Source organism: Trifolium pratense, linkage group LG4, assembly GCF_020283565.1.
Source record: "Trifolium pratense cultivar HEN17-A07 linkage group LG4, ARS_RC_1.1, whole genome shotgun sequence".
Lineage (NCBI taxonomy): Eukaryota > Viridiplantae > Streptophyta > Magnoliopsida > Fabales > Fabaceae > Trifolium > Trifolium pratense.
In genome coordinates, this window is record NC_060062.1 from 19,258,767 (window position 1) to 19,278,123 (window position 19,357).

Consider the following 19,357-nt stretch of genomic DNA (forward strand, 5'->3'; position numbering starts at 1 on the left):
CAATATGGTGGATGATGGTTGAAAATGTGTCTTTATTTTGAATAGCAAATCAATTATGTAAATAGAAAGAGTACGAGCGATTCATTACAACTGAAACTAAAATGACAACGAAAAGCGGAAGACCGGACTATAAAACAAGAATATGAAGTGATGGAAATCCATAGAGAGCTAACACCCGTTGAAGAGCCGGAGGCTATCTGTCCAAGCTAAATAAGGGTTCCACCGACCAATACAAAGTGCGGCTGAAAATGTGTCCGAAACATGAAACAAATAAAATTGTTTCATGCCTCAGGTTGCATTTTCTCACATTCTTCTCGAAGTTCCTGGAAAAGAGAAGTGGACAAATATCTTTCACCAAAGCTTGGGAATATAACCTGCAATAAATAAAAATTGTGGGTATTAAAATGAAAATAAAGTATTTTAATTCTTTAAATTTTAAATTTTATGAAGCATTTAAGATTAAAAAAAGATAAATTTGACATTATTATGAAAATAACAGAATTGGATCACATTGGCTGAAGGAGACATATAATCCATCTCTGCCATTGTTTACATAACATACAAAACTTCTTGCATAATATTTATTAACATTTCTTAGGCAACTGTTTGATCGCTATAAATATATCCTTTTTTTTAGTCCCTTTAAAAAATGTCATGAAACAATAGTTCTCCAATATTTTATGTCAGCAAATTTGGTCACTACCGTTAACGGCTGCCCATGTAGCTCTGTATAGCGACCAAATACTTATTTAAATGTTTGGCTAAATTGCACTTTGACCTCCTAACTTTCATATATAATAGCACTTTTGGCTTCCTAACTTCAGCTCATTTTGTAAAAGGTTGACCCCCACTGATTTTGATCCAATCAATGCACACGTGGACAGTGACTTACATGCCATGTCAGTAAGTCAATGGACACGTCAACAATGACTCACATCACATGCTGACGTGGCATGTGAGTCACTGTCCTTGTGTGCGTTAATTTTGTCAAAATCCGTGGGGGCAGCCTTTTGGGCTAAAGAAATCCGTGGGGGCAGCCTTTTGGGCTAAAGTAAAGGGATTAAAAGTGCTATTATAAAAATTAAGGGACTAAAATTTCAAGTTTGAGAAAGTTTAGGGCCAAAACTGCAATTTAGGCTAAACGAGTTTTTTGATGAGGAAATGTGCATACCACAATAAGCTTTCCCTCATTTTCAGGTCTCCTTGCAACCTGTAATGCAGCTGTAGCAGCACAACCTGAAGAAATTCCCACCTGTTTTCCAATGGTAAGAATGAATATAAGGACCAAATTATAAATCCAACATTTAATCAAGATACAAAAGTTTGTATTCCCTTCATTAATTATGCTTTAATATATGATCATGTGCATGATTGTTTCAAGCTGCTTTAGCATGTCATGTAACTATGTAAGTGCACTGCAATGCATAAAGAAATGCAAGCCACACAAACGGATGAAAAACTCACCAGCAAGCCTTCCTTGAGTGCTATTTGCCTTGCAGTTTTGACGGATTCTTCGCCCGATATCTGCAGCACATACAAGTATTCATGCCAGACAATCAAAAGAAAGATAATGTCTTCATAAATCAGAATGAGACATTGGATTTTCATCATTACATATATAAAAATAAAATGACAAGAACATACCGCTATAACTTCGTCAAGAACTTCTTTATCCAAATTCTTGGGCACAAAACCAGCCCCAATACCCTGAATTATGTGAGGTCCTGTGAATTAGCAGGAAAAAATATGTTATAAAAGCTCTTCACAAAAAATTAAAATATTGGACTTGGAATTGTAGAAGCTTATTCTATGTCTTACTTGGCTTTCCACCTGAAAGTATGTTGCTTTCAAGAGGCTCTACACCGATAACCTGATTGAGACGAAAATGTTTAATCGAAACCAAATGGTAGAAAGCTTCTCTTGAAGGGATAAGACATATTGAGAATGATTTACCTTTACTTTTGGATTTTGTTGTTTTAGGTATCGACCAACACCGGAAAGGGTTCCACCGGTTCCAATTGCTGAAACTAAAATATCTACTTTACCTCTTGTATCTTCCCATATCTCTGGCCCAGTAGTCTCATAATGTACCTTAGGATTTGCAGGATTATCAAATTGTTGAAGCATGTATGCATTAGGTGTATTTTTAACAATTTCTTCAGCTTTTTGAACTGCTCCACTCATAGCCTTTGAATATTCAGTCAAAACAAGTTCAGCTCCAAATGCTTTCATAAGAATTCTTCGTTCTAAACTCATTGAAACCGGCATTGTTAAAATGAGCTTATATCCTTTAGTAGCAGCTATAAATGCTAGACCAATTCCTGTGTTTCCACCAGTAGGTTCCACCAAAACACTCTGCAGTAAGTGCATACCAGAAACAATCATGAGAGATAAGTTTTTCTGTTATGATATGCACTAGTAGTAATTAACAATGCACATGATTAGTCTTTCTATCGTATTTTACCTTCCCTGGTGTTATGAGTCCTTTCTTCTCTGCATCAAGTATCATGCTATAACCTATCCTGCAAATTTATGTGGACATGTACTAATATCACTCGGTGTTGTCAATTGCAAATAGAAGAAAATAGCGGTTTGTTCAAATTATGCTAAGTAATAATATTATAGATGCTGTTCAATTACACCTAAAATAATCTAAGTTTTTAGCCGAAAGCAGCTGAGTTAAGGGTCAGCGCTGGGCCGTTGATCAGATAGCTGATTGACTGGTCAGTCAAACTAAGGACAGCGCCGAATGAGTTCCAAAGTGTTTCATGAGAATCCTAGGAATATCAAAAGATATATGAAACTGATAATTTGGCCTCAAGGGCTCATTTTCCAGGTTTATAGATCAAGATATAACCAACACTGCTATAATATATGGAGCATGATCGGAGAGATAAGGCTGTGCGTAAACTGTGTCAGAAACACCATGAAACAGACTACTTACTAGTAGTAAAATTTGGTAGACTATTATCATGGAACTGTCGAGGTCTGAATAACCTGTGTGCAGTTTCTGCTTTAAATTGTATGGTTTGGTTTTACAAACTGGATGTTTTATTTTTTAGTGTTTTCATATTTCTTTTCGCAATTTTAATTCAATCAAATAAATCAAATAAAGTAGTGAAAAAATTGTTGGCAAAAATTGATTGTTTTTTACAAGTTACACAAAAGTTTGATGCAATGTTGATCGAATTGTTTGAAGTGGAAGTCATAACTCATAAGTCTTCTATATGCTATTTATAAAGTGTTCAATCTTCACTTTTCTAAGCAATGTGAGACTTAATTCACATTTGCCACAACACAATTTCTTCAAATTTCACTATGTTATAACGCTATAAAAGCTATTTAACAATATTGATATCACCATTAACATAATCTCTATCAAATTTATATTGAATGCGGTCGAGATAGATTTCACCGTCCGATTAATATTAGGCGGTCTGGGTATCACACCTGCATGCAATTGGGATGCAAAAATAGTACCCTTGCAGAGGAAAATGGATTTCCCATTGTTTGTAACTAAGTGATCCGATTTCAAATGAACAGCCCAGATTTATTATCGAGTGAAACAGCGTGATAATTGGGTATGTACCGCGTACCCGTACCCGGTACATACCCGGTACCGGTACACTTCGCAAAACGGAGTACCCCTGCAACATAGGACTGCATGCAATCTTGGTCCCCTTGCAGAAGCAAGAAATAGAAAGAAAAAACAAAGAAGGATTGACTTAGACACAAACCTGTCTTTGACACTACAACATGGCTCCATAAGCTCAAGCTTTGCAGCAATATTAGCAACACAACCCTCCGTGACACTCTTCAAGTAAACCATTGGCGTTTTACCTATCAGCTGCACCAAAAAACAGAGATTCATCACCATCATCATTGAATTGAATGCTTATTCTCACACGCAGACAACAAAATAAGAAAGAAAACAATGCAAAAATAGTACTCTGAAACCTACCTCTGTAATATCCTTAGCAATATTGAGATCATCATGGGTGCTGGTTTGTGATTCGACAGCAGAGAAGATGGAACAGTACTGCCGGACAATACCGAATAGCGTTGAAGTGATAGCGTGCAAAGCAGAAGTGAATGACTTGATTAAGGAAGTTGAAGCCATTGTTGTTTGTTGAGAAAACCTCCAAACCAAAGAAACTTATCAAAAATTAGAATGATAGAAAGCACATTGTGAACTCCTCCTATTTATAGGAGAGAAGAGCAACTAGGCACTCCCTATAAGTAAAATTATACTTTTTAGATTCATTAAATATTTGATGGTTTATAATATAGACTAGATATATTAATTATGTAATGAATCTGAAAAGTGCAGTTTTGCTTATATTTATCGACGGAGAGAGTAGTTTACATGCATGAAGACAAGTGTCAAGGGAAATGCATGCAACATGACAAGTGGTAAAGAAAACTACATGCAACAATATAAGTGTAATACATGCAAAATATTATGGATGGATCCTACAATAGATGGACTTAGATCACAATAGATGAGCTTAAGAAAAATATCAATTTCTAACAAAGTGTATCTAAAGTAATGGTTAATGTAACAAAAATTATAATATAATCTTAAAGTAATACATGCATAGCTTTGAAATTTTAAAATAAAGTATTTTCTACTTAAAAACATTATTTTGTTTCCTTAATCATCGCTCTAAAAATCGTGTTTAGCATAACACATTAAAAAATACAAGTTTTATTTAATTCTTGCTCCCATTTCTATCTTTGACAATTTTATAATTGTATTCAAATTTTGTCATCATATAAGAGTTTTCGGTTGACAAATTCAAAAAAAAAAAATTACACATTTGACAAATTTTCCACATTTTTTTTTTTAAGGTTTTCATTGAAGTGTTGGTAAATCAACTATTTGTGGTGGGTTAGAGACTCTATATATCGTTTCATTAAAGGGTTTTATTGCAATTTAGGAACATCTATGCTATGTCTATCGAGCTCTAGGATCAACTTTTACTTGAAGTTTGCTAGAAGTTTATCTATTCACTTTCACGTGACTGAAGTAGACTTTTTAGTTGTTTTTAGTCTAGTAAAAATGGATACACCATCAAATCGCTAGGCTATCTGACAAAAAAAAATGTATACACCATCGAATTAAATGTTGCTCTCCAACCTATTTTAGATTATATATTTTTCCTTCATTTGCTCAACCTGTAAGATTGAACTATGCATATCTCAATATATTTATAAAAAAAAAACCAATAGTTGTGATGATATTCTAGCAAATTTCGATCATGTGTAACCATCGATCTTTTAATTGGACTCTTAGACATGTTCCTTCTTTCGTTTCTTTTAATTATTTTTTTTTTTATAAAAAATAAGTTATTTTAAAATTAAAATAAAAGATAACATACAATAATGATTAAAATTTTAAAAAAATTCAATCCCCTCACTGCCAACTGTACCTACGTACCCCCCCTCCAATTCTTCAAACCATCGCCATTACTTTGTAACTAACTGATCATGGGCTTAATTGTTAGTTAGTTATTTAAAAAATAGCGGCCGTTAAGATTTATGGGATTGATTTCATACATCATCATCCAAGAGGGCATTCAACAATAGAATGAAGTTGTGTTTACCAGCCAAAAAAACCGTTAATGGTTGGCTGGTTTCAATTCTGATTGAAACTTGAAATCCAAGATGAAGCAAAAAAAAAAAAAAAGGCAATTATGAAAAGGATATTATGACACCGTATTTAAAAATATGATTTTTTTTTTTTACATAGAAATATATAGTGTGATAATTTTTTTTTTTTACGGAAGCAAAACTAATGCATTTCATTTATAATAATAATAATAATAAGAGCAATACAAGTAGGAATTGAATCAAAAGTATTGCGAGAAGCATGTGATAGAGTTACTCGTGCAAGAATAGTATAAGCGCTTCTGTTTGCTTGCCACCCAGCAAAGGCAACTACATATAATCTTGATAATTAGAACGAATTAAAATAACAACACTTGTGAATAAGAAAATCATATTCTGATCTATTTGCTTTGTGATGGTTGACATCTTCCACAACTCTTTTGCAATCCATCTCAATAATCACATTGTTATAACGCAAAGTTGCAATTCATTCAAGCCCTTTGAGCAAACCCCGAGTTTTAGCTTCAACTGGTGTAAGAACAACATTTGTGTGACATGAAAATGCAGCTATAAACTCACTGAATTCATTGCGTAGATAAGCGTCCATGCTCACTTTCTGCTCTAATTAATGAGAAGATCGCAACATCAATATTGCATTTCAAAGTGTCTGCATTCAGCATCAATTGTTCCAACCAGGACCAAATATTTTTTTTCCTCCAACAATTGATGCTATCCGCACAACATAAGAAGAGATGCCAATTATATTCAGTGTAAGTTTGACAAACATCACAATTTTTTTGACAATCAATGCCTTTGCTTGTGAGTCTTGTCTATTTGGTAGACAGTTCCGACCAAGCCTCCATATAAAATGCTTCACCTTGGGAGGGATAGGGAGTGACCATAACTTGTTCGAGTCACCATTAACTTTCCACGCACTTCTATCAATCAAAGTATCCACACAATTGCGATAAGCACTTTTAAAATTGATTTTTTTAAAATAGAGAGACTAAAACTTCAAAAAAATTAAAAATAGAGGAATCAAAATTGCATTTAAGCCAAAATTATAACTAATTGTTTCACTGAACTAACACCGCAATTGTAAAAATATTATCTTGTCGTTTGTTTCATCAAAATTGATCAAAGACTTGAAAAGAATGATTTTTTTTTTATTTCATGTATAAATATTTGGTCCAGTGATTATAAGTATAATAGAAACTAAAACTAAATAAATATTACTTTCGTCCCTAAATATAAAACCTTATTGAAAAAATTATGAATATTAAAAAAGTTGATTGTGATATTAAATTTATTGACAATTGAAATTATTTTTACAATTTTATTCTTTAAGAGAGGGGAATGATTTATAATATTTTCTCGAGAGTATTTATTACGGATTGTAAAAATATGAGTTTAAGCACTAAAATTTAAATTAATTGCAGAATTTTGTTTATATATATTGGAATTTTTGTGAAATGGAATACCATTTAATTATATATTTTTAAAATTTGTTTAAAGTTTATGTCTCGGACCTTGAAACCTACACATTATTTGATTTAAGTTTATTTGACCTTTGACAAGAAATTTATGATTTTTTTTTCGACAACAGAAATTTATGATTTTTAGTTCTACCAAAAAGATCGAATTTGATTGAATTGAATAATGTGCGTGGTCACGCAACTTAACCAGTGAACACTCTTACTCGGTCAACAACCCACATATATACATAGGCTTATACATGGATTTTTCCCTCACAAGATACACATATACATTCTCAAGATTATTTTTTTCCCCCTTTTTATAAGGCAATTTTCAAATTTTTAAAAACATTAATTATTTTTTTACCAACATATTCCTAATTAAATTGCAAATTTAAATACTTATAAATTCAATACATAAAAATCTTGAATTACCTTAACAAAAATAAAATAAAATAAAATAAAACAGCCTTCTAGATTTGAAATCATAAACTCATTAATAAAAAGGAAGATAAATTACAATTATGTTAATCAAAGCCTAGAATTAGCAACATGGAGGAAGGTGGTATTATTTTTGAGCAAGAAGAACTTTCCGGTGGGCAGGTGGTGCGGCGGAAGCAAGGTAAGGATGGCAGCAAGAGATGCAGCTTGATCAGCAGTGTGAGTGCCCTTACCTTTAGTCATAGAGGTTTGAGTGAAGCCAGGGCAAAAACAATTCACACTCATCAATTTAGTGTCACTTCCTATTTTGTATGACTTATGCTTATTGTTATATCTTTTAGCTAACACCTTTGAGTATGCATTTAGAGCCAATTTTGATACTGCATAGTCTGTCCAATATGATGGCCACCCTTCACTCTTCCATGTTCCATTTCTCACCTCTCTTACAAATTTTTTCACAATTTCTTCGATTTCCTCTTCCTTCAACTCCTCACTTTCTAGAATTTTTGTCATTTCCGCGCTTCTCATCTTCTGTATATAATAATATTTATATTTATTAAAGTTTGAGCATGCATGGAATATGTCATATAGTTAATTAATCAAGTTACTACTTACATTGAGAGAGCCGAGTCTTGAACTAACATTGAGAATACGTGTAATAGAAGAATAGGAGCAACGAAAGAGGGGAAGGAGCGCCTGAATTAGCAATTTGGGCCCATAAAAGTTTGTTTTCATGACATTTTCTGCGTGGTCTACTGAATTCCCATCTAGCTCATTGAATGACACACCTGCATTATTCACCTGAACACAAAATATATATTTAGATCCATTCATTTATTTTTCTAAAAAGAAACTTTTACAAAAAACATATTTATGTGAATAAAAAAAATACGACTAGGACTATGTTTAAGTCTAAAATTTGTACTATTTACAAAAACATTAATATCTTATAATTTTGTTTAACAACTGTTAATGTTTATGCCACCATTAATCAATGTAGAAATGAACTCGGATCTTGTTGATGGAAAAATGTGGTTAGAAGGATCCTACTAAATTAGTTATCAACAAAATTGATTGATATTTTACACCAATGTTTCTCAAAAAATATTCTCTTTTTAAAGATAATTGTTATAAGACCGCCAACATTAGGATCAAATTTAAGTATTACATGATAAATTTATTATACAAGGAAAAAAATAATAATAAAGTAATACCAATTCAACATTAGGATCAAATTTAAAAGACGGTCAACACTCAACATAATCTTGCCTAAAAAAACCAAAATGATGTGAAAAATTGAATAGTTAATTATTATAATACTTACAAGAATATCCAAGGTGGCTCCAAATTTGGCTTTGAAGGAGGAAGCAAAGGTTTGAATAGAATGAGGATCTGAAACATCAAGAAGTAGAAAATGGACATGAGATGTAACAAGGCCTAATTGTGCTCGAATGCTCTCCACAGCAGCCTCTCCTTTATGCTTGTCTCTAGCAGTTAACACCACACTCAGTCCTAACTCTGCAAGACGCTTCACTAGAGCAAACCCTATTCCTTTATTACCTCCCGTCACCACCGCCACTGTCTCCTTAGTCCACCACCTTCATTTATTCGTGAAAATTCATTAAAAATGTATATTACATTAAATGTGTATATATATATATATATATATATATATATATATAGTATAGTAGTATTAAAAAAAATGAAGTATATATACCTGGTTGAGCAGAGTACTGCAGGAGAAGGAAAATATTGTTCTGGTTCCATATATGTGATTATGTGATGAGAATCAAAGTATGATGTTATAAATTATGTTAATGAAAATAATAGTGAGCCACATTATACTATATATATAGTATGTGTGTGATGAGATGTTTCCTTTGTTATGCTTATGGAAGTGGGGAGAGCATACTTTATTTTATGATATAAAATAAACATTAGACTCAGTATTCTGGTGGCGGAAATTGTATATATAAATTGTCATATGTCATATATCTATCATCAAATTTGTATAGTTGCCAATTATTTGAATTAATATCGGGGACCCTTGGTATCATAAAAGATGTTGGGTCATCAGAGGGGTGGTGGGGATCATCTACGTTGGGTTTAAGGAGTTGAACACCACATTCTTATCCAAAACCTTAACTTTAAGGTTTTGGGTTAAAGTGTGATTTCCAACTCAGTTGTGAAATTGTTCTTAAACCTAATATGGATGATTTCCCTGACTGCCTCTCGTGACCCAACAAAAGAATTGAATGTTTGTATGACAAGTATGTTAGTATGACACTTACAAGTGTGAGTAAAAGTTCTAAAATGAATAAAATTACCTTAAGATTTTAAGTTGATATATCTTGCGTCAAATCTACTTAGTTGTTTTAAACTGAATTTAACAATTGAATGTGCTTTCTATTTTTCGTCAAGTATTTTATTGGTTATTGAGGTGAATAAATAACGATTCATGAATTCAAACCTTATAAATCCTATATATTTTTTCACTTTATATTTTACTCAGAGGATCTAAAGCCATATAATAATAGGTCAGGGGATATCTAATTAGTGATTGCACAACAAAGGGTATACATACAGGGAGGTGGAATGTGTGGCGCAAAGTCATTCATACAGGAAGCTAGTCATTTGAATACAGGATATACCCACATATGTATAATTTCAGACTTTTTCACATGAATTTCTAGAGCTTCTCAGCTAATAAAATATACTAGTATTTTCCATTAAAAAATATATCAATCAGGATATGTATGACAGTGTGAAAGGGCTCAAAATCAAGCTGAATTTTATCCACATACAAAAACAGAAGTGCTATTTGAATAATAAAATATTTACATTGTATATGTGATATACCGTTTATTTTTTTTCTTTTTTTTTTCGTTTTTTTTTTGTGGGCATATTTTTATCTTTATTTCTTTTCTATTTTTTATATTTTACATATTTGGTTGAGTGCAATAATTGTTGCAGTCCACAACACAGTAAAGCACATAAACAGATTCATACTATGATACTACTAGTTGTAGTACTTTAATTAAAATGACCCTTGTTTGTTTCTACTTCGAACGACTTTTCCTTTGTAATGTGGACCTCAGATTCCTTCCCGCAGCCACTATATGGTCATATCATATCATATAATATGACTTGTATTAATATTCTTATGTTTGTATAGTTACATATAGAAAATGTCACATTAGCTTTTCAGCATGTGAGTTGTTATTGTTAAATGCACTTTGTTTCCACATTCACATACATTAATTCTTATATTAGAATTGAAATTGAGAACGTGGGGTGAAAAACATATCTACAAATATTCAATCTCATTTTACCATACAAAAAGCACTATCATTAAATATATGAAATGCACTGAGTCTGTGACCATAGGTCCGGTCAACAAACGAGTTCTTGCTATAATTCAGAGATTATTATTCATATGATAATAACAGTTTGGTGGCTTAGAGGGACTTCATTGTTCATTCATGGTGGCTTTGCAGAAACAATATACCTCATTGTTTTACTACATAGCAATTATGGATTTAGACTAGACTACTACTCTATTTGGCATAGCCAGAAGAAGATGACTAATTGGTCTTCATTCTTCCCTCATTTGTTTCTTTTATTACAAGATATATTTGTAAACGTTGAATTGGTGATTTGGTTTGAAAATGTAGCTATAGAGTCTAGAAGCTGCACAGAAAAATCAATAGATAAACTTTGTTTCATCCATTATTTTTGAACTACAAACATTAAGAAGAATTTGTCATTGGTCACACATAAGACTAATTTCTATTGTTCAAGGGTCATTGATCTGTGACTTGTGTCGAATCAACGACCAGTTTAGAAGTTTCTAATAAATGTCAAAAATGAGAAATGTGTAACATAGACATGTGACATTGTCGTGCCTTACAACATGTGGATGATGATGGAAAATGTGTCTAAAATATGAAAGGAGTAAAATTGTTTCATGGCTCCGGCTGCATGTTCTCGCATTCTTCTCGGATTTTCTGGAAAAGAACAGTGGACAAATATCTTTCACCAAAGCTTGGGAATACAACCTGCAATAAATAAAAATTGTGGGCATTACAATGTAAATAGAGTATTTTAATTTTGAAAGTTTGAAAATTTATGAAACTTTTTATAGTAAAAAGGATAGAGCTGATATTATGAAAATAACAGAATATGATCAAATTGGCTGAAAGGATACATATAATCCATCTCTACCATTGTTTATATCCAACTCAAGATGGATTAAATCCCATAAATAACAATAATTATTTTTTTAGGAGGAAAAATGTATACCCCAATAAGCTTTCCCTCGTTTTCAGGTCTCTTCGCAACCTGCAATGCAGCTGCTGCAGCAGCACCTGAAGAAATTCCCACCTGTTTTCCAATGGTAAGAATGTAAGTAAGAACCAAAGTATAAACACAACAATTGTGAAATCTTCATTTGCGTCAGAATTAAGGTGTCATAAGATTTGAAGGCAGCTAATAGGAACCAATTGAAAAATAAAAAAATAAAACAAATCATATGACAGGAACTTAGGTATTACAGTATCAATTATATGTGATGTCTAAGTCCCGCATCAAGTAGTATGGATGCTCAGTGGAGTATTTAAGAGGTTTGGTTCTTCCCCCTTGATAGTTGGGGTTTAAGGGAGGGAAGGTTTTCCACGTGCTTCGATACTTATCAACAGTTAATCAAGATACAAAAGCTCTCATGTGCTTCACAATGCTTTAATATAGTCTTTTGCCTGATTGTTGCAAGCTGTTTTAAGTAAGGGAGGGAAGGTTCCTCGAGTGCTTGGATACTTATCAACAACTAATCAAAATACAGAAATTTGTATACAGTTTTTTTCTTTATCAATAGAAATTGAATTCTTCATAATGCTTTAATATTATCATATTGTGCATGTCTTGTAACTGTGTAAGTGTACATGATATGTATTGTGAACTGGAACACATTAAGAAATGCAAGTCACACAAACAGATGAGAAGATTTTAATAAAGCACTAACCAGCAAGCCTTCCTGGAGTGCTATTTGCTTTGTAGTTTCAATAGCTTCATCACTCGATATCTGCCAAATACAAGAGAGGGGAGTTAATTATAGTTCTATTAGAGTATACAATTAACTATCCTTGTATCAGTTGAACTGACTGCAGCTTAACTAACTTCATTCTAACTGTCTGCAGTTGAGTTAGTTTTAGACTTTTAGGGTATATTTGGATGGAGGGTTTTGGAGGGGAGGGCTAATTTTTATTTTTTAAATTTAAAAACTATAAAATGTTTTAAAAAATTGAGATTGAAATATTATATGATCATTTATCAGGTTATTCTTTCAATTTTTTCAAAATCTCAAATATATAACAAAATATAGACCTGGTCCTCCAAAGTTATCCCCTCCAAAACTCAACTCAGAAACAGCCCCTTAGAGCACCCTTAGTGATTGGTGTACATGAGTTAGTTTCATAACAGAAACAGTTTCTGTTCATTGTATAAATACTCAACCTGTATCACATAGGTACTCACTCAAACAACTCTTTTCTGTTGAATTCTAACAAGTAGAGACCAAGAAAATATTGACATTTTCTATTTATCCTGGCCAGGTGGTCCCCACATTCACGAAAAATAGTCTACAGAGACTAGCTTCAAATGTGGAGTACTGTTAGTCTTGAATTAGGAAAAGATTCACAACCACCAGAATTTAGAAAACACCAGTATATGAAGAAACGTTTATTAATGACCGGGATAGTGTGCCCATGCTGTTAGACATGGCACTACTTATAGTGGTAAAAGGTAACAACTGAAACCTAATGTCTAAAAGGACTTTGCACAATCCATTCTTGAAAGATATTCTCTAGTGTGGAAAAAAACAACTATTCATATGTAGTAGTGTGCCACACTCATTGCAAATTAGTATCTTTTAGACTGAAATGAGAAAGTTAAATCAGCAAAAGTTGCCATCAAATAGATGACAAATCAGGTCATTAAAATCCCGGAACAGATGACGATTACCACGTGTAGACTAACAAGCACATACAATATGCATGCGAGCCAATTAAAAAAAAAGTCTTCATCTATCATAATAATGCATTGGACATAAAAAGAAATTGTCAACAGCAAAGCACAAGAACAGACCGCTATAACTTCATCAAGGATATCTTCATCCAAATTTCTGGGCACAAAACCAGCCCCGATACCCTGAATTTTGTGAGGTCCTGTGATTTAGCAGGAAAAAGGAAATACATAAAAGCTCATTAAAAAAAATAAAAATCAACATATTGAACTTGGAATTGTAGAAACTTATTCTATTTCTTACCTGGCTTTCCACCTGAAAGTATGTTGCTTTCGAGTGGCTCTACACCAATAATCTGGTACGTAAAGAAGAAAATGTTTAATGGAAACCAACAAGGTAGAAAGCTTCCTTTGAAATTAAATTATACTTCAAAGGATAAGACATGACCAATACACGAAGTACAAAGATCCGCTTACACCAATTATTTTTCGGATAACACCTCATATGAATTGATATTTAAAAGACACGTGTGGTTTTGCAATGCCATTGAGAATGATTTACCTGTACTTTTGAATTTTGTTCTTTTAGGAATTTACCGGTTCCGGAAATGGTTCCACCAGTTCCAATTCCTGCAACTAAAATATCTATTTTGCCTCTTGTATCTTCCCATATCTCTGGTCCAGTTGTCTCATAATGTATCTGCACAGATGAACCAAATTTCATATATTATACCACACTGCAGCTCACCATGCTAGAAATAGAACTCCATCAGTGACAGGTCCATCATCTTGAACTTAAATAAAGTTAAAGGGGGTAAACAAATATTGGCTTACAATGAACATTTACCCGAGCCCTTCTTTCTTCTGTATATTAACAATCAGACTAGTCCTAAGGAACTAAAATTCCAAAAAAAATGGAAACTTAAACTAGGTGACTTGGTTGCTATGTGGAACTCTATAGTTAAATATAAAATATAAAATTGCATGTCCCATTTCTGATGATAAAGTGCAGCGAAAGCCCAGAATAGAAGGATTGAGAGACAAAGACTACAGAAAGGAAGACTGAAAATCCTACTTGAGCTACAAAGGACACAACAGCAGGTAAACAGGAGAGAGAGAGAGAGAGAGAGAGAGAGAGAGAGAGCATCAAGTGAAGAGAACAACGCAGCTCCTTTGCAATATTAAAAAACATATGAGGGATATTGGTATTGTCCTGTGTGATGGAATACTAAACTTCAAAACCAGTTATACAATTGACACTGCCTTGTCCACCTTAAGATACTCCCTCCGTTACTTTTTAGTTGTTGTTTTAAGGTAAATCAACAAATAGTGTTACTTTTGGTGGAATTATTTGTCATTTTCCTAGCATACCCTTAATTATTTATTATCACATCACACCTATTCCTCTCTCTACAAAATTTTTTAAGGGTATTATTGACAAAACAGTAATTAATGTTGCATTGAACTTCAAAAACTACAAGTAAATAGAAACAAAAATAATTCTATAAAAGGAGCGGAGGGAGTACAAAATACAGGTTTTGGCATTTGGAGCAAACTATTTGGTATGTTTGGGGAAACTAGTTTGGGGGCTTTGGTCAGAAAATGGAGGACGGAGTGGGTGGCAATAGGTATGCTTTTATTTGGTGCCTTTAGCTGGACTGATGTGCATGAATATTTACTGGAAATTCTCTTTCACTAGCCTTGCTTTGACTTGAATTGATTTGTATCTATATTAATATTAACCTAGATTTCGTGACTTCTGCTTGAAGCCTGGATTTCAACTAAAATAAAAGAAGAATAAATTATCAATGTCGATTACTAGTTTACTACAGCACAAGGGCAAAATCTGGAGCAAATGGTGCACCCTGCATGAGTTTCCAGAAACATGGGAATCATGTACTTAAGATAAAATTAGACGTAGTCATTACCTTAGGATTCGAAGGATTATCAAATTGTTGAAGCATGTATGCATTAGGTGTACTTTTTACAATTTCTTCGGCTTTTTGAACTGCTCCATTCATACCCTTTGCAGCTTCAGTCAAAACAAGCTCAGCTCCAAATGCTTTCAATAGAACTCGTCTTTCCAAACTCATGGAAGCAGGCATCGTCAAAATGAGTTTATATCCTTTAGAAGCTGCTATAAAGGCAAGACCAATTCCAGTGTTTCCACTAGTAGGTTCCACCAAAACACTCTGAAATGCATACCAGAAAGAAGTTAAGTAAGAATGACAAAAAATGGAATTGAAGCAGCATTAAATTTATTTAGCCACTATTAATCTGCAAGAAAAGAAATCACATCAAAATTTAACTAGCTCTCATTAAGTCTACAGTGTTCTTTTCCAAAAAAAGCATATAATGGGAATGTTTTCTTATATCAGACTATGGCATATTAACTCCCACAACACTAAAATTTCTTATATGCAACTGCACTATCCCCACCTAGTGGAAATGTTTTGTATATTGTAGTGTCACTATAAAAAACATAGCATACTCCAGTGCAGAGGGCAGAATCTCTTGACAAAAGGCATGTGCACCGATGAATTTATCCTTGTTTAAGAAAATTTTGGCTGTAAAGAGAAAGAATTATTGTAGAGAGATAACTAATTTTTATTTGAATATTTACAGGATTGGTCTTATTTACAGTAAATCAGGAAGCTATAATACCAGAGTGCGGATTTGCCCCATACAGCAACTGTGTTAAGCTATAACTACTATTTCTACACTTTCTAGTATCTACAAAGAACATTAAAATGAACAATTTTATGCAACACTTGAAATCAAAAGCAATAAAAAATAAATTACCTCTCCAGGTGTTATGGCTCCTTTCTTCTCAGCATCAAGTATCATACTATAACCTATCCTGCAAGACAATAAATCAGAAGCCATTAAAAAAAATTAGAAATAGACTGAAAATCGTATATGCAAATTTATATGGACAATGGACATTTACTAATACCATCATCACCAACATTTAATTTGACTTTTACTTAGATATACCTTACAATTAGTAGAAAAATATCACCCTATTGCAGAACCAACAAATAGAAACAAAAAACAAAAGGACCCGGGTTTAAGTTCCGGTGAAGGAGAAAAATACCAACATTGACAACTAATTACTAACTTTGGCCGTCTCAAAAAAACGAAGAGAAAAAAACGGAAAACAAAAACAAAATGAGTAAGCTACCAAATCAGTCCCCGACTTTGTAAGACACTCTCAAATAGGCTCCTAACTTAATGAATATTTCAAGGCTTAATTACAGTTTTAGTCCCCTTATTTTCAGTCATTCACGAAATTAGTTCCTCTATTTTAAAATCACATAGTTTTGATCCCCTCTATTAGATTTTTGTACTTAAAAAGGGTGATTTAACATATTTTAAATAATGTGACGTACAATCTAATGATATTCAATGATCAAAAGTCATGCCTTTCAAAAAAAAAAAGATCAAAAGTCATGAAATTACAAGAAAACTCATTAAAAACTTGAGTTTTAATTTAATAAGTTATCATTTTTTTTGTAATTTAATTATCATATCGTATGCCATGTCATTTAAAATATGTTAAATCACTATTTTTAAGTACAAAAATCTAATAGAGGGACCAAAACTATGTGATATTAAAATAGGGGACCAAAACTGTAATTAGGTCTTCTATTAAATTTTCGTCATATTAATCCTTCAAACCGATAAACTTAAAGATCCAATTTATAGTAAGTTATAAAATGTAAGGACTTGATTGATTGATAATAAGTGGTTAGATACAAAGACTAACTTGACGGTTTAATAAAGTTATATATCTTTTTGAAATATTCATAAAGTCATGGGCCTATTTAAGAGTATCCTACAGAGTCTCAGAGACTAATTTGGTTATTTATTCCAAACAAAATGCAAATAAATGATTAATGTAAACCTGTCTTTGACACTACAACATGGTTCCATAATCTCAAGCTTTGCAGCGATATTAGCAACGGAACCCTTAGCAATACTATTGAGATAAACCATTGGCGTTTTTCCTATAAGCTACATCAAAACAAACAAAAAAAAAATCATCATCATCATCATCATGATTGAATTGAAAGCTTAATTCTAACGCAGAAACAAAAAAAGAGAAATGAAACGAACCTGCGTAACATCGTCGGCAATATTGAGACCGTCGATAGCGGTTTGAGATTGGACAGAGACAGCGTTACATAAAACGGGAGAAGGTGAAGAGATCCTCCTGGTGGAGAAAGTGGCGAATCGGAGTGATGTGGTAGGGGTGCGGCGAGTCAAGTAGTTAAGAGTGGGGGTGCGAGAAGTAAAAGTCAATGAGTTGATTAAAGAAGAAGAAGCCATTGTTTGTTGAGAAGAGAAAGCTCACTGAGGAGACCACAGTTGTTGGAAAATAAATTTGGGAGGAGATGATGTTTAGTGTTGAGATATGAAAATTGATTAAATTGTCGTCGTATGTAAGAATAGTCACAGCTCAGCAAAGAATAAACTATCCTCTCTTTTTTCTATCAGTCCTACGATTTGGGTGTCACGATAATTAATAAGTATCCCCACGAGAGGTCCAAGGGGCAACGAGAGCAAGAGCAATAAATTTAGGACACTACTATTTCATGTTAAAAAACTTTAATAAGTGATGATTTAAAAACTTTTTTTAAGAAGTTTTAGGGTGTCCTAACTTTTAACTTTACTTATTGAATTAATAAACTTAAAATATTGTAAAAAAATAAAATAAACTTAAAATATTAAATTTTAATTATCTTAAATAGTATTAATTTAATAAAATAATTTATTGAATTAAAAATCCTTTTATGTCATTTTATATTTATCAGTCAGGTAAACCGCTAATTTTACCAAATACTTCAATCAGTTTATTAGTTAGAAGTTATCAGCCATCAGCCATAAGCTATTTTTGTCAAACAGAGCCTTAGAAACTTAACTTTCCTTCTCTTTGAAAATTTTAATATAAGAGCGGAGGTTTGCGTCAACAAAAAATATATAAGAAGGGTGGCGAATGAAATTCAAGCTTTTTTAAGGGATATAACTGAAATTTTCTATGTATTTCGTATAAGAGGAAATGGTGAGTGTATATTTTAACATAACAGAGGAAAATGTTACTATAATTTAAGCATCTATCAAAAGATGGAAGTGTAATTTACTCCAAAAAGATATGAGTGTAATTTACTCTTCTTTTTTTTTTTTTTTCTTTCTTAAAGGTCGTTTAAATTGATTTATATTTGAGTTTATGTAAAACTAGTTTTTAGATTTGTGCATTCACACAGGTCTATTGATTTTTATTCGATATTTAAGTTTGTCATTATATTAAGGTGGAAAATTTATTTAGAATAAAATATTTAAAAAATTGAAATAAAATATTGTTAAAATATAAGTAAAACTATCGCGTTATTTCTTGTCAAATTTATTAAGGGCCCGTTTGAATTAACATTTTTTTAAACAAACTTATTTTTTAGTTTAGGCAAATAAACAAAGTTTTATGTTAATTTATAAGTTCACACTAACTAATTAAAGATAAAGATGGAGTCTTTATGGCATTTGAGAATGAAACTAGAAAAAGAGGGGGAGTTGAAAGTAAATAAGAGACCAAGTGAAAAAGAGGTGCTTTGAAAGGTGTTGTGTCAATCCAATAAGAAGTTTTTTTTAACGTCCAATAAGAAGTTTATAACGTCTGTTTGAAGTGACAATAATTTTGAGGAACAAATTTGTTGAAGTAAGAATCGTAATGCATGAATTCTCGATCATGGACGACCAAGATTTACTCAATTTCAAATACTTCTTCTTCTTTAAACAAACTAGACCCTTACCCGTAAAAG

General features: G+C 32.5%; 3 protein-coding genes across 3 annotated transcripts; all 3 read right to left on the minus strand.

Annotated features, from left to right (window-relative positions):
* On the minus strand, positions 1 to 4,134 carry LOC123924264 (cysteine synthase-like). Its single transcript, XM_045977104.1, has 9 exons — positions 3,962 to 4,134; positions 3,738 to 3,847; positions 2,465 to 2,522; positions 1,954 to 2,355; positions 1,819 to 1,870; positions 1,645 to 1,724; positions 1,465 to 1,524; positions 1,172 to 1,252; positions 1 to 374 (listed from the first exon to the last, which is right to left on the minus strand). The coding sequence occupies exons 1-9, from the start codon at positions 4,118 to 4,120 to the stop codon at positions 282 to 284; spliced, it is 1,095 nt and encodes a 364-aa protein (XP_045833060.1). The 5' UTR covers positions 4,121 to 4,134; the 3' UTR covers positions 1 to 281.
* Positions 4,135 to 7,564: 3,430 nt separating this feature from the next.
* LOC123924265 ((+)-neomenthol dehydrogenase-like) lies at positions 7,565 to 9,440 on the minus strand. The gene is made up of 4 exons (XM_045977105.1): positions 9,244 to 9,440; positions 8,851 to 9,124; positions 8,142 to 8,327; positions 7,565 to 8,057 (listed from the first exon to the last, which is right to left on the minus strand). The coding sequence occupies exons 1-4, from the start codon at positions 9,291 to 9,293 to the stop codon at positions 7,617 to 7,619; spliced, it is 951 nt and encodes a 316-aa protein (XP_045833061.1). The 5' UTR covers positions 9,294 to 9,440; the 3' UTR covers positions 7,565 to 7,616.
* A 1,777-nt stretch (positions 9,441 to 11,217) lies between these two features.
* LOC123924263 (cysteine synthase-like) lies at positions 11,218 to 18,154 on the minus strand. Its single transcript, XM_045977103.1, has 10 exons — positions 17,661 to 18,154; positions 17,449 to 17,558; positions 16,344 to 16,401; positions 15,470 to 15,733; positions 14,104 to 14,241; positions 13,846 to 13,897; positions 13,665 to 13,744; positions 12,544 to 12,603; positions 11,829 to 11,909; positions 11,218 to 11,584 (listed from the first exon to the last, which is right to left on the minus strand). Exons 1-10 carry the CDS (start codon positions 17,871 to 17,873, stop codon positions 11,492 to 11,494), a joined length of 1,149 nt encoding a protein of 382 aa, XP_045833059.1. The 5' UTR covers positions 17,874 to 18,154; the 3' UTR covers positions 11,218 to 11,491.
* Between the last annotated feature and the right edge of the window lie 1,203 nt (positions 18,155 to 19,357).